Source organism: Moesziomyces antarcticus (assembly GCF_000747765.1).
Source record: "Moesziomyces antarcticus DNA, scaffold: scaffold_v10008, strain JCM 10317, whole genome shotgun sequence".
In the NCBI taxonomy this organism is placed as follows: Eukaryota; Fungi; Basidiomycota; class Ustilaginomycetes; order Ustilaginales; family Ustilaginaceae; genus Moesziomyces; species Moesziomyces antarcticus.
The window spans coordinates 454,098-474,533 of NW_014639002.1; the positions used below are offsets into that span (position 1 = coordinate 454,098).

Here is a 20,436-nt window from a genome sequence, read left to right on the forward strand (position 1 = left end):
CGGACTGCACTGCACTGCACAAGCGAATCGTTGCAGCAAAGCCACGAGGACACAAGCACCGCTAGCTCCGGGGCCAAATTGTGGTAGCCTAGCGGGAAAAAAACCGAAAAGAAAAAATATAAGAAAAACAGAAAAAGAGCGAAGCGGATCAGACCAGGCATTGCAGCGGCCAAACTGCAGCGAGCGCCAAAAATTCCCAGGCCGGCTGGACGCGTGCAGAGACAGTTGCGCGGAAGGCCGAGCCGCTTGCAACTCCGCTGCAAGCAGCGTGGGCAGACTGCACTGCAGCAGCGCAGTGCTTTTTTTGGTGCATCAAACCTGGCAGCGCTTGCATGAAGCGCAAGGCGGATCCAAAATCCTGCATATCGGCCTCGCGTCTTCCGCAAGACCCACACTCACTACCCAGGATCGATGGATGGGGGTGGGCAGGATCACGTTGGCCCTGGGACGAACTCGCCTCCAGCGCCGGTGCCGACGTCGGATTGTCCGCTCGGCCGTGGGCTTCCCTCGCTTACACTCGAGGTGCAGCGTGCCTGGGCGGGGGATATACAATAGGGTCAATTCGCCTGCCGTGGCTTTATTGAATCCAGGCCTGAGTAAAAGGCCTATTCATGGCGTTGAACAATGCGCGAGGACAATGGGCGACTGTCGCCGATAGAATCAATGAAAGCGAGGTGACCTCAGCGAGGCTATCTCATGCCATAGATGGGGAGCTGCGACTTTTGACATTGCTCTGTGCCATTCGAGCGAAAATCAGAGGGGGCCAGCATCTCGATAGCAGATCGTGCCCAGACAGGTGACAGCGAAGGCTGTCAGAAGTGCCAAAAAAAAAAGAGCTAGCAATTTAGAGCCGTATCAGAGACGGCCAACAGCTGCGAGGCATCGACGATGAAACTGGCCGTGCGCTTATGAAACCGCTGCGCGGCGTCTGGGATTCGAGCTGCGCGCTCTGTCTCTTGCAAGGTCCGCTTGCATTGCCCGCACCCACTGTCGCTCTGCCCATCCGAGTACGGTATGTCGGACCTGATCTCCGACGAGACACGTCCGTGCACTCGTGCGTCAAGCACGGTCCTCAGCTGCCGAAGACTGGCCAGTCGTGTCTCAGGAAGAATCACGACAGCTGTCCGAGTCTATTGTATCTCTGATTTTGAGCTCTGGGCTGACTGTGCGGAAGGGTCTCGTCCCTGTCTTGCCTCACAGCGAAACGTGCAATCTAGCATGCCATGCCCGTGCGCAATCACGACCAGGCCCTCGAAAAGACCTTTGAATCGTATCGGCTCTAGGCCATCGTAAGCTCACCCTCGGGTCAGCCGACAGAATCCTGCTGCGTCGGAGAGCCTAGAAAAGGCATGCAGAGGAGCTTTTTCGCCCGACCGGAGAGCGCGCAATGAAAATCCCAAGCCACTGCGATTGCGCCACCTTTTTTTTTCAGCTGAATTTAAATAGAGTGGGGGTGGCTGGCAGGAAAAGAAAGAGAAAGACAAAAGTCTGATGTCCGAAATCGCTCCGGCTGGGCAGGTCGCAAAAGCGCGACGATTCCGACAGCGACGCTACGCTACGGCGCCATCGCGCTTTCGACAAGGCCCGGGTGTGCAATCGGTGTGCGATGCAGCGGCTCGTTTGGCTTTGCATGCAGAGTTCGGCACGATTCGGAGTCGAGAAGGTGGCAGCCCTGCTCGCTCTCACCCGAGAGCCTCTGTTCAGCGCCACCTTGGCTAAGGACGGAGAAGCAGCAAGCGATGCAGCCGAGCCGTACTTCGACAGCACGCTCGAATCGCCCAGCATCGCTTGCAACGCCCTGTCGCTTGACGGAATGCCTGATCAGTCATGTCGGTCGCCCAAGTGCCTCTCACTTCATCCAGACGGACGAGCGACAATGGCGGCAGACGTTGTGGCATGAGCAAGCCATGGTTCTGGACATCGAGACGGCCGAAGCACCGATTTAATACCGCTCCGGAGACGTCGATCACAATGAGTGCGGAGAATCGGGGAGGACGGTGGTGGGAGAACGGCGTTCCCAGCACTGGCATCGCGATGAGATCATCTGCCTCCCTTCGATCTGTGGAGAGGTCCCGCGGCGGCCTTTAACAATTGATTTCCCGACCGGCGAGCGACTCGGGCCCAGCGACGAGGCTCTAACATGCGCCAAAGGAGGGGCACAGCAAGAACCATGTCACTCAATTCTGCATGTATCGTGTGGCTTGTCCGAAGAGAGGATGGCGGTTGAGGTCTAGCTCTCGGACGCCACCGTTTGCGGTCCACTCCGCTGCGCACAAGGTTCAATCAGCCAGGCTAGGCGAGACCAACACGAAAACGTCAAGTGGCGATGGCATCTCGCGAGAGAGCGGGCAAAGGAAAATCTCCAACTGGCAAGGTCGCCGGCGCAAACGTCCCGGCCGTTCACATGGCTGAAACGCTGGCACGCGCTGTCCCTCTGATTGTCAGAACGAACTCAGACCAACTCAGACCATCACGACAGCCACCCGGTGCTGGTTATCTGACCCAGCCCGCCAGGTCTTCCGTTGGCATTATCAGGATAGCAGGATCGAAAGAGGATCGGTGCGATTGAGTGGACCAGCCTGTCAAAAGTGCCTGTCGAGCCTCGTCATTACCATCAATATCATAGAACTGTATCGGGCGTGTCATTGTTGTCTTGCGATCGGAATCCAAGCCCAAGCCGATGAGCGATGCTCATGTGCTCGCGCGCAGCCGCCAAGCGGTCTGTTGCAAGCTTCCGATCCAGTATGTCGATGAGAACGCTCCGTGAGAGACTGCGGGGGTGTGCGAAGCGGGAGGGCAATCGGCAATCAAACGCATGCTCACAGAGATCTCGATGAGAGGCAAAAGCTCGGCTCCGTGTCTGCTTGCGGGCGCTGCCGAGGATGGGTATAGGGTGCTCACGACGTGTGTCATCGTGAGGACCGTTTGGCAGTCACGAACGGAGATTCGACAGATACTGTAACCGGGCTTTTCTGCGGGCCACACAAGGCGAGCATCGCTCTTCGGCATTCGAAAGAGCCGCCAGCGAGACGCCCATCTTTGGCACCGCCATCGGAAAAGCGGGCGAGCGGCCCAGCAGAGTTTGACCTGGACCGCTTACGCCACTCCATCAAAAGCCGCGTCCCGTGTGCTTCAGATCGACGTCAGGCTCTTGTCCAACCTCACGGTGTCCTCTCAGCAGATGTCGCCATCTTGTTGCAGCCTCGCAGGCACCCTCGGCCAGCCTCAGGAACGACAGCTGCAGTTCTGCAGCTCAACAAAAGTGTAGCAAGCGGTGAAAGAGTGCGGTAAAGCAGCCCTCTCCCGACCATTGCACGAGATCTGCAACCACGATCAACGAGCTAAAGATTTGATTTGAGCATGCGATAAGGCGAAGCCGACTCGAGCGAGGGCGAGGCCCAAGCATGGCAAGTGGGAGGAGCGTCAGGAGAGAGCATCCGGCTACCGGCATCCAAACTGTTGCCGGAGACAGGAAGAGGGCTGGGGTTGCGGAGCAATCAGCGATGGAGAACTGCAGGCCTTTTGCCTTGCCGTTCAGGCCGCAGTAGCTGGCCTGGGGGATTGCGAGGATCGAGCTTGAACCTGTAGCTTCACCACTTGGTCGGTTCCGGACCAGCTGCCTTGGAGAGGAGCACCGAGCGGCGGTCGCTTCATGAAGCGACGCGCATCGGAAGCGCGCACTTCCGCATAAGCGAGGCAACCATCGGAGAGTGCTTTCAGCCAGCTGGCAAGTGGACGAAGAGAGCTGTACAGTAACCTAAACTCACAGACTGCAACTGTGGGTCGGAGCATGAACTCGAGCATGCAGGTCCGTCTACAGCAAAGTGGGTCTTGGGTGGGAAAAGAGGGTGAAAGGGAGAGCAGGCTTACCAGCTTGCATTTTTAGAAATTTCAGGCGAGCGGCAACCACTGCAGCGGAATCTGAACTCGATTCCGACCTGGGGGAGAAGGCGTCGACGATCGATCGTGCTTGCCAGCAGAGCAAATGTGCAGTTGCAAGCTGGCTGCAAAGGCAAAAAGAGGCTCAGAGATCAGCCATGAGTTAGAAGCGGCGCGGGGTCTCGCTTCCTCAGCCGAGGCGGGCAAGCAAACAGGCATGTGTACACCAACTCAGACCAGCCGGCCTTACAGATATCCAGAGACCGCTCCCGCCGAGCGACGATGGAGGCAGTTCCAGTGCGAGGACGGGTCAGCTGTGACGCCTCCCATCGAGCAGCAGCAATCGCCTTTCGAAAGTGAGAGACCCGCCTGCAAGCGCTTTTCATTTCGAGCCTTGACTTGCAACTCCGTTCTGCGCCAGGATCGCCCTGGCCCACGGTCGATCTCTATCTTGCGGCCCAGACGTTCCATCCGGCTACACTGGCGTCCATCGCAGATGCCTGACAGAAGCCCGAGGGGACCAACTTTGTTCACAGGGCTCGTAGCGACCAGCGAGGAGCGATGCTAAGCAAGCGGTGTAGACCTGCCGGTACTACAAGCGAAAGCGAAGACTTGCAGCACGTGGTTCCGTGCCCGTAGAGCTGTTAGTTAGTTTGCGCCTTGGATGCAAACTGCAATGTACTGCACTGCAGCATGACGGCGGACAGTGTGCTGTTCGTGGTACCGTGTCAAGCCGAGCCTAGCAGTGCGTCGATGGCCTGCAGCGGGCCGACTCTTTTTCTTGCTGCACGCCATCGAACTCCTCGGGCTGCCCAGACGCGTAGGAGCGTGTCGCCCACGCGTCAGGACGGGTGTTGGTCTCAGAGCAACCGAGGCGATCGAAGAAGCGGGCAAATTGAAAAAATTAAATTAAATGAAGTCAGGAACGCGTGGGCGCACAGACAAACGAGAGAGTGGGCCTGGCTTCCTCCACCCCAAAAAAAAAAAAAAAAAGGCCCTCCGACGGAGTTGGGCGAGCCACCTGGATGCACCTGGGTGCGCCACTGGTGGCGGGAAGAACAAACCTTCGCTTGGGAAAAGGTGCATGGAAGCGCCGAGTTGGTCAGCCACACAGAGGCTGTCTAGGCCACTGGCCACAGCCGCCCGCACCTCCGGAGGCGCTGCGCCACCTTGACTTGCTGCGGTTCTGCCGGCAGCATTTCACCTGGCGACCGCCTCGCCTCTCGTGGCTCGCAGTCGGCTTTTGCTGCCCGGGCTCACTTGAACTCTTGACGTTCTTCGGGGAGGCGCTCAGCTTAAGCGCAGCAAGCGCCCGTCAGAGCCGACCCTCTGCCCTCACTGGGTTCTGTGCGACAACGTCGTGACGAGAGGTCGGCGGCTGAAGCGGCAATCTGGGCGCTTGATCTAGTGATGGTCGGTTTTACCGCTCTATCGAGCGCGTCGAGCGAGAGTACCCGCCCTCGTAACCGGTCTGACGGTGGCCTTTGGCGGTTGCCAAGTTGTCGGGGCGCGATCCAATATGAAAGTAGACTTCCGCTTCACCCATGAGGCACCAGTACGTCTTTGCTTCTGCTTAGCGTGAGAGCATTCGCGTCTCCGTCCCCGGCCTCTGCTCCGCTTCGTGGTTGGAGGCGGGCTTCGACGCTTAGCGAGTCGCGTCGTTCGACCGCTCGATCTTCATGCCGCTCGTGACACTGCTGCAATCGTCTTACTCGAGCCCTTGGATCGCCGATAGGCTGGTTGGTCCCTGCCTGCGCCTGTGTGCTACGCATCGGCAACGGCAGAATCGCCGGCGACCGTGCATCCCAGTGCACAAGTTGGCCGCTCCTCGGGTGGCTTCATGTATGCAGAGCACGCCAGGCGAGCTCTGTTGCCTCGGTCATCAAGGGACAGCCGCTGCAGGTGGCTTTGCAGGCCCAGCCCTCTGCGCGGTGCAGCTCCGCCCTAGCCGAAATCCATGCTCATGCAAAATCGTGGGAATCTGGGCGGCTATCCATGCTGGAATTGCCACCCGACGCCACCTGTCATCGGGCGATCCAATCCTGTGTCGTCCCTCTCGTGGGGTGGATCGGGCGGCCAGGGTTTCCTTCCTTCAACGAAGCGATCTCAGACAGCCTGCCAAGCTCGATCAAACCGTTCCTTTAAGCCTAAGCCGGTTGCCTGTCCGCAGCGAAGGCGGCCGCAGTCGACTGTGTCTCGTATACCCCGAACAGCAGGGTCAATGACAGCCTCACATTCTCCGGTGCATGCTTTCCCTGTCGTTGCCATCAACGGGCACACTTGCCAAAATCGGACACAAGACAAGGCCAAAGAGAAAGCGACTTTCGATTTCCTTTCAAGAAAAGGAGAGCTTGCTCGTTGAAATTCGAGCGTAAAAAAGTGGCCAAATAAACCGCCCCGCGGCTGTCAGACCAACACGCGAGCGGGAAGAACTCAGATGGATCGCGATTGAGAGCCTGTCTCGACGACCAGAAAGGCTCGACTAGCTGGTTCAAGTCGCACGACCCCGTTTCAACAGTCGAAGGCGGACGGAGTTGCCCCATGGAACCGCCACGCACACGTACGGTAGCGTCAAAGTTGACCACCGAACGCTCCGGAGACCGTGGACGGCTTCCTGACGCGAGCACGAGGGCAGGGCGGAGCGTCCGTCCCAGCTAAGGTCGCTGCTTTCATCCTGCCCACCCCATCAAGCTGTCTCATTCAGCATATCCTGTGCTCGTCCGGACTGCCCCACACCGATCATGGTCCCCGTCCCACCCACTAGATCCGGAGTCCGGCTATGCTGCGGAGCGGGTAGCCGGGTACACAATGGCATCAGTGGTTCCTGGAACCACGAGGCGGTGGGTCTGCGGCTCGCTCGCGCGGACATCCAATCCGCAGACCCGCACACAATGGCGTGCGTCTCCAAGCTGGCAAAAGTCCAAGGCTGATCCAAGCATTCAAAATTTGGAAAAGTGGGGGTCAATCCGCCCTTTCGCGTTCCCATGGGTCTGGCAAGACTGCAACGCGCAGCCGAAGATCCGCAACTCCGCTCGCGGACCACATCAATACGACTCGAGCCGTAGGGCAAGCGCTCAGATCGGGATCCTGCTCGCCAGAAGCATCAGCAGCAATGCAACACCAGCGCGTCCTTGAAATCCCGCTTTCTAACGCTGGTCCGAGCTAGCCTGGTGCTCCTGCATCAACGCGCGAGAAAGGATCCGCAACAGATCCGGCTCGCGGCACCGCAGCCGCCGCCGCGTACCAAGCGACGAATTAGAGGTGCTCCGGCCCGCTAGATGTGCGAAATAGCCGTGCGGGTGGCCTCCGACGTTCCACAGCATCGCTGGCATCCGGAGTCGCCTTATGCACCAGATCCGACGGCATGCCGGCTGATGTGTGTGCTATCTACGCACTTGGTCAATAGGCAAAGTCATCACAGTGGCAGGCACACAAATGAAAGAGAGCTCGAGAGAAGGGCAAAGGAACAAGCGCCAGGCGGATTTTTCATGTCCCAGACAATGCCAAAGGAGAATGCAAAGCACCCAGACCAGCTGACTATCGGGGGCATTGCGACCGGAATAGGTGCCCTTGGTACAGGGCGAACCGCGGAACGCGACAGCTTCATATGCACCGCAAAGCCTTTATGGACACCACAATGGGAATCGGCGATTTGCGGTGTCTAAGCTGTCGGTGACAATGGCGCGTGCTTTGAAGCTCCTCTCCCCGGCTTGCAACACTTCGTGCACGCTTGATGATCGCCCGATGCAGTTTGCAGGCGCCACCATGCTACCTGGCTCGCCAGTCTCTTTAGTTGCTCTTTCGACGGCTGGCGGGGTCGTCGCTACTCCGTTTCGCCGGCCGCAAGCCGACGTGGGTGCTGGATCGTCGCTCCGCAGCGTGCTGCCTGCATTTGTATGCCGACGCATGTGGGTGAGCGGTCAAGGCTGCACAGCGCGATTGCACACCACAGCTTGCGGACCCTCGAGAGGCACGTCGGAGAAGACGAGTGGCAGCCTGCACAAAAAGAGCAGCGGAGACTGCGAAATTCATGAGTTTCTCACGCACGTCTGCTTGCCAGTTGCGACGTTGCAATCGGCCCCTGTCTCGCTCTTCCCCGCCAGACCGAGCGTGGGATCGTCTTGCTCTCTTGCTCTTTTTCCTTTTTCATTTTCATTTTTGATTTTTTTTTTTTGCCCGGCCAATTTCGCACCGATGATACAGACCGGTCCCGAATCCCACGGTGCTTCGGAGTGGGCCGAAAGAAGCATTGTCACGGTATCGACTGGCGATCTTTTCAATGCGCCACGCTTCGGAGTCGATGTGGAGCTGTCTAGTGACAGGGGGACCCATGCCAGCAGTCTTGCACACGTCCATGCACCAATGTCATTCCTGTCGAGATTCTCCAGTCCCTGCACCATGCGCGCAAAGGAGGCAACACAACTTCTCTCAAGCTTGGCAAATCCAAAGTAACCACTGGATGGACCGATCTAGGCCGAGCATGGTCACTGGGTCGAAGCGGTCCGTCAGGATCACTGACCAGGGCCACCGCGAAGGCCGCTCCGACGAGGAGCGGTGAGCCCTGTTCTACCGCGCGAAAGCGTCGGAGACCAAACGCGACCGATCCAAGCATGCATGCGAACGCAGGTGCGCGTGGGACAGGCCGAAGGTGTGCTGGCATTCGGCTTCATGCTCGAAAGTTGGCATGTCATGGCCACTCTTTGACAGTTGGCCCGTCAGCTCCCACACGGGCGCGCTCTTATCGCGGCAATCTCATGCACGACCGTCTTGGGACGACTGAAACATGTCACGAACAACGAACCCGAGGATGCGATCGCGGAGGCGTCCATCCGTGCCTGCTGTGCATGGTCGGCGGCGCTCGGACCGCCACACCCACGTTTGCTTGCGTCCGCGTGGCATCACCCAGCGTGCAAGACAGCCTGCACAGGGCTGTACGAGCTGATCCGAGCAGAGCTCGCCGGCGCAAGACCAGGTACAAGACAGCTCGCTTGTGCAAATTCAGGGTCAGGCGCAGGCGCAGCGAACCGCCCTGTCAAAGACACTCGCGCCAAGCGATGTCGCAATGCAGCGGCCTCTTCCGTCCAATGAACTCGCTGATACCGTACCACCTGTCGGCACGCCTCATCGAAGTGTACCGTGGTGCATGAACGGTTACTCCCGGCGATCCCTTGGCTTGCCGAGACCGATGCACCTGTACCTCTTCGGTCCTGCGCCAGCCACTACGGTACCGAAGCTGTACACAAAGACGCACAGCGAGCAGTCTCGGTCTCGCTTCTGGTGCAACGTGCGTCGGTCGGTTCGCTTCCAGCCGTGATTCTGTTTTTTCCCGCCGTCTCGCTTCTGCCAAGCTGCAGTTTCAGGCACGCCCCGCTGGGAGCGGTCCTTTTTTCGACCCGCTCTCCTAGCCGATGTCGGACGTGCCTGAAGCTCGTTTCTGGCTTTGCTTGGCTGACCGACCGAAGTCATCGCCGCGATGAGTGCGACAAGCGTGAAAGATGGCGAGGTGCGGCTCCGCTTTCAATAGCGATCAGTGGGTGACAGGGCGCGGAGAAAAAAAAAATGACGAGCGCCAGTGGCAGCAGGAAATCGCGGCACGCGTTTGAACCTGCTATCGCGTTGGGGGGCATAGATCGGCCTTGTCCAATCGCCCGATGACATTGTCGTTGATCGATCCTGCGATGATGGCGTTGACAGTCGAGATCAAGACAGGACGGACGAGCTTTGTTCTTGACCCGATGCCTCCTACGCCTAGGCTCTCAGTCTGATCGCGAGGGCCCAGAAATCGAACAAGACTCTCACGAAACGACTGGGACCGTGGCCAGGATCGACTGTGAGCTGGGGAAAGCAACACAGATGCTCGTTGGTGGCTGTCGAGGCAGATCGTAACGTCGCAAGAGACGGGCAGATTGCACAATCACACGTATAAACACTCTTCGACGAAAGAGACTGCGCTTAACACTGAAACACCGAACCAGTGAGAAGGCTGAACATCACACAAGAATAAAGTCAAGATGCGAGAGCTGTGCGAAATCAAAGCTTCGACGTGGGCTGGCCGGTCGGAGCGGCAAGAGGCACGGGGTTGAACCACTTGGGGTCGCGTTTCTGCGTGTCATCGAGGTACAAGTTGAGAAAGTGAGGAGACGGATCAGCATGAGCAAACTATGGATCGGTGTAGCGGGTCGTGTGGTCTCCGACTTACCCCTTTGAACGCTTCGAGCCCTTCGTTGATGTTCTTGCCCACATACAGCAGCCTGCTGCGGTCGGAGAGCATGTTGTCGCGCGCAGAGTCGTCAATGTCGCCGCCTGCAGCGTCGCGAGCCATGACGAGAGCCGACTTGGTCACCAGCACGCTGTCTGGGCTGTTCTGCGTGAGCTGCACTGCGAGCTCGATGGCGGCCTGATCCACAGCGGCTTGGCCGAGCTCCTCCGAGGTGGACTTGGCCACGTCGACCAAGCGGTTGACCATGTTGTATCGGTCGTGCGCCTCCTTGGCGCTGATGGGCTTTCCGAGCAACAGAAGCTCCGATGCTCGTTGCTAATAGTCGCAAGCGGCGAGACAAGTCGGGAAGAAGACGTCAGCGGAAAGTGTCCTTGTATCGGGCCTGAACCGAGACAAATTGAACTTACATGTCCGCACAGCTGGGTGAGACGAGGAATGCCTCCCATGGCGGCGACGACGCCTCGGGCGACCTCGGGCAAGCCGATGACGGAGCGGGTGCTAGCGACGACCATGTCGCAGTTGAGAATGGTCTCTGTGCCGCCTCCCATGCAGATGCCGTCGACGGCTGCGATGATGGGCTTGGCGCTTCTGCGAGTGCTCATGCCTCCAAAGCCGCCGCGCTTGAGGCGCTGAAGCGACTTGTTGACCTCGGCGTCGGACTGCATGGGCTCTCCCGTCGCATGACGCACGGTGTCGGAGGTCTGGTTCTTGTTGAGCCAGTCCTTGAGGTCCTGACCGGCGCAGAAGGCTCTGCCCTTTCCAGCAAGGATGATGACCCACAGCGACGGCTCGGACTCGAACCAGTCAAAGACGCGGCAGATGTCCTCCTCCATGGCATCGGTCATGGCATTGAGCTGCTTGGGTCGGTTGAGCGTCATCTGAAGCACGTGCTTGGCAGGCGAGGTGAGGATCAGATGCGAGCCCACCTTGGGCATGGTCAGAGTCGAGCTCAACATGGCGATGCGGACGTTGCTGTGGCGTTTCAAGAGACGAGGTTGTTCGGGACGGGCCTTGGATCGAATAGTTCAAGGGGTGGATGCGCGGCGAGACAAGATGGGATGGAAAGTGATTGAGAAAGCTTCGGCAGCTCGGGTGTCTCCCTGTTGAGGTGGTGGCGAGACTATATGCTGTTCGGCGCGGAGGGTGTGGGGAAGCCAACAAGCGCCGCTTGGACCATGCGGTCAAGACCAACACTTCAAGTTGGGCCGGTCGCCGGCCTTCTTGAGCCGGCAAAAAAGTCGAAAAATGCGGGGAAGATGGCCGTTCCCGATGAGGCGTCAGGACCCACCCGATGAGACTCGGCCGATTCGATGGGTGCACCGCCTCCACATCCTCAGCTTTTGGCGAGCTGCGCAGCATGCCGAAGTGTGGCATGGCATGCCCCTCAAATTTCGTGGCGCCGCACGGACACGACGTACCTCCTCACCTGCACCATCGTGCCAAACGTCTGATCGTATCGAGTCGACACGCCCCATCACCGTCACATTCTTTCTTGCGAACGAGCCATTCTACGTGAAACGACCAACAACTCGAACCCCTACGCTCTATCGACGCTGCTCATCATGTCTAGCGGTGCGGACATCATCCTCATCCTGGGTGAGTAGAGGGACACACACACGAGGCTTGCGCGAAGCACGGCACGCCGCCTAAGGCTCAGAAACTGACGCCTGTTGATGCTGTGCATCTTCACTTGGTTCTGTTCTTGATCGCGCTCGACGACGACATCAGTGGCGCTTATCTTCCCGCCTGCCGCGGTGGCGTTCATCACAGGCGTAAGTCCGCGTGCTGATGTCTGGCACGCCTGGTGTATACAAAAACTCACCGCTTCTAATTTACCGCCGATTCCGTCGATTTCAGTGCTCCTGCGACCTGATGATCAACATCCTGCTCACTCTGCTCGGGTTAGTATCCTGACCTCTGTTGGCAGCGCCAGATCGCTCTCTCTGCTCCGCTTTGCGGATTGAGTTGTACTGACTGCGCACATGTCCACTCCATGACTTTCGATACATCACAGATACCTTCCCGGACATATTCATGCATGTGGGTCCAAAAAGCTTGCTTCCCGTGGCACGTTGGCTAGGCTGACCGGATCCCCGTCTCTTCTCTCCCTCGCTTTCTAACAGTCTGGCTCATCTACAAAAAGATGAAGGCCGAAGAGCGCTACGGCGGGCAGGTGCGCTACACGGGCAACGGCGAGTGGATTCCAAAGCAGGGCCAGCCCATCGTGTACCAGCCTCCGCCTCCGCAATACGGCGCTACTCAGTAAGGATGCCGCCCAGCTGGAATCGCGTGTGACCCGCTCTCGGCCTGCTCTGTTTCTTGCCGTATTTTACTCCAGACTGTTCGTTCGAGCTATCTCGTGTGCTGATGTCCATACCAATCTACTCATGATACCGGACCAGTCCATTGACTCGGCTGATTGTGACGAGGCGAGTGGAGAGGGAAGCTGCAAGTCCGTCATTGTGCTTAGTTTCGAGGCGTGTGATTCGGTTGCTGCGCGGTGCATGGAAGCCCGCCTGAGATCGGTTCGATATCGGGCAGCCATAGCGAGCCGAATGACGCGGGTGCAACGCAACGCTCAAAATTGCTCTGTCAAAAGTGCCTCGACTCTTGGACAATTTGAAAGCGCTTGGCTGGCGGTCGCGCCACACTCTCACCCTTCCAGCTGTTCTTCCAGCGTGCGTGCAGCTGCATCTGCCCTTCTCCCAATCCACGAGCACGCTTCATCGTCCGCATCAGCATCGTCCATTGGCAAACGACAATTGATCGCTCGCACGCGACCAAAGTCACACGCACATGCGCGCAACTCTGTTGAGGAATCGCGACCCAGCCGCCATGCTGCGCTCCCTCGCGCGGTCCGATGCTGGGCTCGCCACTTCTTCGCTTTTGACCAGGTCCGCAACCCAACACACGCTCGGTACTGTCGCGCTGGCGAGGAAGCCAGCCTTGGCGCACCAAGCACCTGCAATCCTCTCGCGACGCTTCTACAGCCGCGACCCGCTCCAGGCCGAGCACGAAGCCAACACCGTTCGCGGCCACCGCGCGGCTCGTATTAAGTCCGAGGAACAGGCCAAACAGCAACAAGGAGGAAAGCAGGGTGATAACAAAGACTCATATCAAGGTAAGTGGCCCGCAAATCTTGCCAATGTCTCTGATTCTGCAGCAGCCGTCTGACCTTGCATCGCGTGTCTTCGCGTGTCTGCCCATCTCCGGCCAACAGAAAAGCTGTCCAAGTCATGGACAGGTACACAGATCAAGTGGTACCCGATCCCCATCCTTCTCGGCGCCGTCGTTCTTGTCGGTGTACAGGCGCGCAGGAACTACGTTGCTGAGCGTGACGGCAAGGGCGTCGGAACCAAGATTGTCGACGAGAATGGCCAGGTAGTCAGAATGCAGGGGCCATGGACCGTCTACGTGATCGGCGCGCTTCCGCTCAATGCCATATCGCGCGCCTGGGGCTGGGCGAACAACCTGACGCTTCCGGTCTGGTTCCGTCCGTTCGGCTTCAAGCTCTACGCGTACATCTTTGGCTGCAACCTGGACGAGATGAAGGACCCGGACTTGACACACTACAAGAGCCTCGGCGAGTTCTTCTACCGCGAGCTCAAGGAGGGCGCGCGCAAGATCGACGACAGCATCCTCGTCTCTCCAGCCGACGGCAAGGTGCTCCACTTTGGCGAGATCGCCGGCCGACGCGTCGAGCAGGTCAAGGGCATCACCTACTCGCTCGATGCCTTGTTAGGCGTGACGAGCGCGCCCGAGGCCACAGAGAGCGTGGTTGGCAAGTCCGAGGAGGAGACGCAGCATGCGCGCATCGACGATCGCCAGTTTGCCTCGGTCAACGGCATCGACTATACGCTCGACGAGCTGCTCGGCGACGAGAAGAGCAAGTCGGCCATGCCCGACCCGGACGAGGTGAAGAAGCGCAAGTCGAAATGGACCCGATTCGTCAAGGCGTCCTACTGGAAGTCGTGGGTGAAGCGTGCGCCATCCGATCCAGCCAACGCGACCGGCGTGGCGCCTTCGACCAAGCCCACCGACTTTGACAGCGCCGCCGATGCGGACGCAGATGACGGCGAAGAGGGCAGCGCAGATGCAACGACGAAGAAACAGCCCAAGCAGATCGACGATGCCGGTATGCCGGAGCCGGACACGCCCGAGGTGCTGGGACGCTACGCCAATGTTGCATACGAGATGGGTGTGGGTGCGCTTCCGCCGCTGCTGCAGCCGCACTCGCCGGGACAGAAGGGACTCAAGGAGGGCAACAAGCTCTTCTTCTGCGTCATCTACCTCGCCCCGGGCGACTACCACCGCTTCCACAGCCCGACCAACTGGGTGGCCGAGCGCCGCCGCCACTTCCGCGGCGAGCTTTACTCGGTGTCGCCGTACATGGCCAACCGACTGTCGAACCTGTTTGTGCTCAACGAGCGCGTGGCGCTGCTGGGTCGCTGGCGCCACGGCTTCTTCGGCATGGTCCCCGTGGGCGCGACCAACGTGGGTTCGATCCGCATCAACTTTGACAAGGCGCTGCGCACCAATGTGCGCATGCAGCGCTATCTGGCGGGCACGTATTCCGAGGCGTCGTACTCGGGCGCGAGCAAGCTGCTTGGTGGCCAGCCGCTGGGCGCGGGTGATGAGATGGGTGGCTTCCTGCTCGGATCGACCATCGTGCTCGTCTTTGAGGCGCCGAGCGACTTCCGCTTTGACCTCAAGCCGGACCAGAAGATCAAGGTCGGTGAGCGCCTCGGCGATATTCGACCGCCAAGTCGCGAGGAGGAGGATGAAGACAGGAAAAACGGCAGACAGGTTTGAAGAACAAGGGGCGTCGGAAACACACTGCTATACCCTGCACGCGCGCTGTCGTTCAACACGCGCAGCGAGCGCAGCATGTAATCACCCACACCGGCTACGGCCAACGCCGTGGGATCGAGGTCAATCTGAAATCATACACTCTCTGAAACACAGCGCGCGGGTAACAATGATCGTACAGCGGCTGAAAGCCAGGCGTTCGAAGAGGTACAGATGCGGCGCAAAAGCAGCAAGGCGCGATTCAGACGCGCGCGCCAAGATCGTGTAGGAGGTCGTCCATAGTTTGGCGCAGCTGGTTCTGCATCTCTGGTGTTGCTTCCAGACCCTTGATTGCCTGTGATCCAAATGCGCAAAGCGAGTGTCAGTGCGAGTTTCGATGCTGTGTGCATGCGGGCTGCTTACCGATTCCAGAGCGTTGAGAGACTCTCTTGCATCTTGCTGGATAGCATTCGCCCTCTTCTGGGTCTGGAGCAGTGTGGCGTGAATGTCGTTGTTCTGCTTCCTGACTTGGTCGAGTTCCTGCTTGAGTTGATCGACTCTTCGTTGTTGGTCTGGGATGGCACGGGCCGAGATGGCCGTATCGAGGTCGAGTTCTTTGCGCCAAACGTCCTTGAGCTCTTCCGCTCCCTCGGCGTAGCCTGCATGGAACCTCGCGTCTGCCTCGTGCGCAAGTCGGTGTAGCGAAGCCAGCTTGGCTTCGAGCTCGTTGGACTCGATGAGTTTCTCGCTCTCGTCGATGATCGCTTCCATGAGCTGGCTGACGAACTGCATGCGTAGCGCTTCCACCGACTCGACGTCAATGTGCGGCAACGCTTTCGCAAAGCTACTAGCCGTGGCCCTGTGTTCGATCAGATCCAGGAAGCGGAAGAGTGCCTGACGTAGACGGTCCAGTCGAACGTTTTCGTCGAGGGGTGCTTCGCTACGCCGCGCCTTCTTGCGAGGCTCCACCTCAACAGCCTCGCCTGATGATCGACTCTTCCTACCACTCTTTGCTGGTTTGGTTGTGCCTCCAACTGCCTCTTCCACAGCAGCAACCTCTTCCACTACCTCTTCGTTAGCTGGCGCTGTGTCGACGGGTGCCGTGGCTGATGGTGATTCGACATCGCGGGTCTCTTTCTGAAACGCAAGCGACGTCTCGCGCTCTTCGTCCTGCTGCTCCTGCTCAATCGCCAATTGCTCGTCCGTCTTGTGCCCCTCCGACGCAAAAGGCTCTTCCGACGACATGACTCCCGCGCGCCAAGTTGTGGAAAGAAAGCTCGAGACGAAGGCGGTGGAAATGCTCGAGGTGACGCGGCGAAGGTATGGCGATCAATATGGCGTTCGGACGCTGTGATCTTTGTGGTGCTTGGGGCGGACGTGGTGGCGGCGATATCAAGACGGTGCAGTTGGCGAATGGATCCTCGAGATGGTGGAGGCAGCCAACGCTCGAAATTGCGCAACGCAACCCTTTCAAGCCCTGTATGCGATGTTGTTCTCCACCACGCGCGACGCGACCCTGTTTTTTTTTGGGCTGAGGTTTGTTAGGTCACTCATGCAACACTTCTCGATTTTTCGGCTCCATCTCTCGTTCTCTTCCTCTACACCCGGCCTTACCTGAGACACAACCTCGACGTGACTATGATGCATTGCAAACAAACGGCCTCTATAAACAAGCTGATGCGATTCTTAAAGAACTGAGAGGTAGCTACCACGACCTGGCATGCACGGGGCACTCCCTGCCGCGTTTGAACCACGAGTCGATGCAACCGCGGTGGAAGTAGCACAGACAGGGCAACCGGGCGATGGTGCTGTTGGCGACAAAGTCCTCCATGCAGATGGAGCACTCCTTGCCGACGATCGGCGAGTTTTCGGGCAGCCTGTACACCAGATATCGTCCGCCCTGCATGCTTCCGCCGCCTCCGTTTTCGAGGCAGTTGCGCACGTGCGCCTCCTGCTCTTCGCTGCCGCCGAGCTGCTGGAGCGACGTCGAGCAGACGGGGCACTCGGTGAGCTCGCTGGCGCGACTCGAGACGTCGCTAGGCGGTGCGAGCGTCGACATGAATCCGCCCTCGTCCAGCTGGGTTTCGGCGCCGCTGCGACTCGAAGGGTCGCCAGCTGCTCGCGTGCGCGATGCGGCCATGACAGCCTCTGCGCCGCGCGTGTTTTGCAGCTGCGGCGGCAGCTGGAGCTCGGCATGGCAGCTGTTGCAGATGCGCGTGGGCGCCAGCACTTCCGATGCCGCCATCCCAGGCAGGCTCGGGTCGACCACAATCTCGGCCAGCCGGAGCTGGGCGCGCTTGGACGAGCACGCGTCGCAGAAGATGCGACCGCAACGTCGGCAGTGGTGCTTGCGGAGGAAGAAGGTAAAGTGACGACCGCACCCTCTGCAGTCGCGCGCCTCTTCGTCGCGCTCCCACTGCGGCTGCAGATTCTGCTCGCGCATCGCCGGGCCTTGACGCAGCGCCACCTTGTTGGGCGCCTCGTTGGTGGGCACACGGAAGTCGCGGCTCGCGGCCAGATCGGCGCTGCGAGCGGCTGCGAGCGAAGTGCCCGCCTCGGACGGCTCGACTCTGCTGCGCATCAGCGAGGCGGCACTGCTCTGCCGCTGCGAGATCGCAGGTCGCGAGAGCGTGCCGGACGTCTCGCCGTTGACCATACGCGTAAAGACAGAAGCTCCATCGTCCTTGTACGAGTTGGGGTAGATGAACTCGTCGTCGTCGTCACCTTCGTCGTCCTCGTCATCGTCCAATCCGGCAGCCTCCCGCAGCTGGCCGAGCTGAAGTGTAAACTCCTTTCGGAGCTCCTCGGCGCGGCTCCTGCGCTCGACGTCATCGTCTTCGAACGCGGCGCGAAGCTCGGTGATAGCCATGTAGAGACGAGCAATGCGTCTGGCCAGCTCGTCGCGATCGGCACCCATGGCATCAGCTGGCGTGGCGCCGGCAGCCGCACTCGAGCCTGCCAGCGCCCTTGCCCGGCTGACGTAGTCGGCGTCGGGACCCAACTGAGAACATTCGAGCTTGGCGGCCTCCTGCGCCGCCATCATGGCAGCAGTCGACAGGCCCTGGCTGCCAGATCCGTACGCCGCGTCTTCGTCGCCGGACAGCTCATTTGCACCCGAAGCAGCGCCTTCGCACGCTTCGAGGTCGTCGCCGAATTCAATGTCGAGACGGCGTCGCATGACGCGGACCCAGCGCCTTCGTCGAACCCAGCCGCTGGCTGAAGCTTCCTGGTCGGCCTGTGCGTTGGCGAGGCCCGCACCGCCTGTCAAAGCTCGGGTGACCGAGGCGCTGAGTCCGCGGCCCTCGAGCAGGCGTTCAAGCGGCGGTGGTGGCTGAGAAGACCACTTGTCGTCTAGCGCATCAAAGGACTGGGCGTACTGCCAGCCCTGCTCAACGTCGACCAAAGGATGAGTGGTATCGAGCTGCCACTCGGAGAGCCAGAAGTGCGAGCTCTCTTGTTCGGCGCCGTCGACAGCGGTCGAGGCGGCAGCACGACCGGCACGACGAGCATGCAGGACGGACTCGGGAGTGGGCGTGCTGGCCATTTCGTCTTCTTGGGTGGATTGCGAGTTCTGGCCGCGCTGGGATGCAGCCATGGCAGCGCGACGTCGTGCGGCGGCTTGGCTGGTGCGCACGCGAAGGCGGAGCTTGTAGGGGAGCTTGCGGGATGGCAAAGCTACATCGTCCTGACGCATCGGCGAGTGTCGTGTGCGGCTGGGAGCGAGAGGGCCGGGCGGCATGGAGGTGGGCGAGCGTCGGTCGGGCTTGTGGGCGCGTGCTGCGCTGGAAGAGCTCCACCTTGGCTTTGCGCCGTTCATGGCAAGCGTCTGGAGACGCGTGTCGAGGCGCTGATTCTCGTGAAGCACGACGGGAAGGGTGGTGTGCAAGGCGAGAGGCTCGTACGGACCGCGGCCGGGAATGATCTGTCCGGGCGCGGTGGAGGCCGTGCCGGTGAATTTAGCGGCATTCCATCGTTCGGCCTCGTAGCGCTCGAGGACTTCGCAGAGGTAGATCTCAAAGGTGGCAGCGGCGACATCGAAGGCGGTCTCGCCGGCAGCGTTGCGGATGAACGGATCGGCGTGGTATTTTGCCGTGAGGTGACGGACGACAGGAAGGTGGCCCTTGGACGCAGCATTCATGAGTGGAGTCCAGGCGCCTCTGCCGCCCTGGGCGTCGACTTCGGCGTGACCGCGATCGATGAGGACGCGGACGAGGTCGAGGTAGCCACGGCTGCAGGCGTTGTGGAGGGCAGTCCAGCCGTCGGAATCCTTTGCGTTTGCATTTGCACCCTGGGTCAAGAGGAGGGATGTGGCGGAGAGCTTGCCGGCCATGGCGGCCTTGTGGAGAGGGGTCTCGCCTTCGCGGTCCTCCATCTCGACGATGGCGCCCGCCTCTGTGATGAGCCAGCGGACGATGTCGGTCTGACCTTCCCTGGAGGCAAAGTGAAGCGGCACAAGCCCGTTGCTGGGATTGGGATCGTTGGCGAGGGCGAACATCGAGGTTGCAGGGGAGCCTTGGGTTGCGGAGCAAGTGGCCTCGAAGAACGCTCGAAGATCCGAGAGGGACCCACGACTGCAGAGCTGGGCGAGCTTGTCGTAGTCGATGTCCGCTGCCCGGGTGGGTAAACGGGCTGGGTCGGCAGGTGGTTGTTGTGCGCTCGCGGTCTCGGTAGTGGCTACGGCTGGGATAGAGGAGGTGGCAGCTTCGTCGCCGATCGATGAGGTATCTGCTTGTTCGGGACCCGACAGAGAAGCAGCCGAGGGCGTTCCGTTTGTTTCTGGCAGTGTGGGCTGGTCTTTCGGATCGTCGGCATCGGTGGTGCCTGGGTATACGAAGTCTTCTTCATCGTCGTCGTCCGAAGCCTGGTCAGTGGCCGGGAGCTCGGCGGAGTCTGTCTGTGCGTTCCGGTCTTGGATGACGTCTCGCTGTTCTTCAGCGTCGATATTGCCATTTGCGCGCTCCGTTGGTGCATCGTCGTTGCGGATCGTTTCGTCGCCTTGGTGATCGTTCGGCTCAGCTGATGAGGTCGGGATGGTATGGGACTGATCAGCTGAGCTGTATGCACTCGATAGTGGGTCCTGGAAATCGTTGCCAAACGAAGAGACCTGGAGCGTCTCTTGAGCTTGTCGGGAGGGTTTGAAGACCGATGCATTGGCAGAGAGTGTGCTGGACGATGGCTTGCGCTTGGGCTGCTGAGATGATGATGCCCAGGCGAGGTCGAGATTCTCGGCCTCGTACGGAGAGAATGCTGGCCTTTGTGTGCTGGGTTTGGAGTCGAAGGAAGAGTCTTTGCGCGAGAGCCTCGTGGAGAGGCCGGCCGAGGGGAAGCCGAAGTTGTCTGCAGAGGTATGGTCTGTGTGCGCGGCCCTCAGATGGGCGGGAGCATGCATGCTGGCGCTGGCACCGCCGTTGGCGTCGTCGCGAGCGGTACGAGCGGGTGGACTAGGAGGAGTGACGACGTCTGCCCAAACGTCGTGAGACGGGGCTGTGGCGACGTCATTGTGGTTGGACGAACCCGGATCCGTATCCGCCATGCTTTGAATGTCGATG

General features: G+C 59.8%; 5 protein-coding genes across 5 annotated transcripts; 2 read left to right on the top strand and 3 right to left on the bottom strand.

Moving 5' to 3' along the window:
* Positions 1-4,096: 4,096 nt before the first annotated feature.
* On the top strand, positions 4,097-4,383 carry PAN0_008c3579 (uncharacterized protein; the record flags this gene model as incomplete). The annotated part of the gene is made up of 2 exons (XM_014801080.1): positions 4,097-4,235; positions 4,301-4,383. 2 exons carry the CDS (start codon positions 4,097-4,099, stop codon positions 4,381-4,383), a joined length of 222 nt encoding a protein of 73 aa, XP_014656566.1.
* Positions 4,384-9,909: 5,526 nt separating this feature from the next.
* PAN0_008d3580 (enoyl-CoA hydratase/carnithine racemase) lies at positions 9,910-11,458 on the bottom strand (the record flags this gene model as incomplete). Its single annotated transcript, XM_014801081.1, has 4 exons — positions 9,910-9,981; positions 10,079-10,414; positions 10,507-11,071; positions 11,388-11,458. 4 exons carry the CDS (start codon positions 11,456-11,458, stop codon positions 9,910-9,912), a joined length of 1,044 nt encoding a protein of 347 aa, XP_014656567.1.
* A 203-nt stretch (positions 11,459-11,661) lies between these two features.
* PAN0_008c3581 (phosphatidylserine decarboxylase) lies at positions 11,662-14,911 on the top strand (the record flags this gene model as incomplete). The annotated part of the gene is made up of 7 exons (XM_014801082.1): positions 11,662-11,695; positions 11,828-11,871; positions 11,957-12,000; positions 12,114-12,139; positions 12,223-12,361; positions 12,886-13,220; positions 13,320-14,911. 7 exons carry the CDS (start codon positions 11,662-11,664, stop codon positions 14,909-14,911), a joined length of 2,214 nt encoding a protein of 737 aa, XP_014656568.1.
* Positions 14,912-15,149: 238 nt separating this feature from the next.
* PAN0_008d3582 (uncharacterized protein) lies at positions 15,150-16,132 on the bottom strand (the record flags this gene model as incomplete). Its single annotated transcript, XM_014801083.1, has 2 exons — positions 15,150-15,242; positions 15,311-16,132. The coding sequence occupies 2 exons, from the start codon at positions 16,130-16,132 to the stop codon at positions 15,150-15,152; spliced, it is 915 nt and encodes a 304-aa protein (XP_014656569.1).
* A 460-nt stretch (positions 16,133-16,592) lies between these two features.
* On the bottom strand, positions 16,593-20,420 carry PAN0_008d3583 (ankyrin unc44; the record flags this gene model as incomplete). Its single annotated transcript, XM_014801084.1, has 1 exon — positions 16,593-20,420. One exon carries the CDS (start codon positions 20,418-20,420, stop codon positions 16,593-16,595), a length of 3,828 nt encoding a protein of 1,275 aa, XP_014656570.1.
* Between the last annotated feature and the right edge of the window lie 16 nt (positions 20,421-20,436).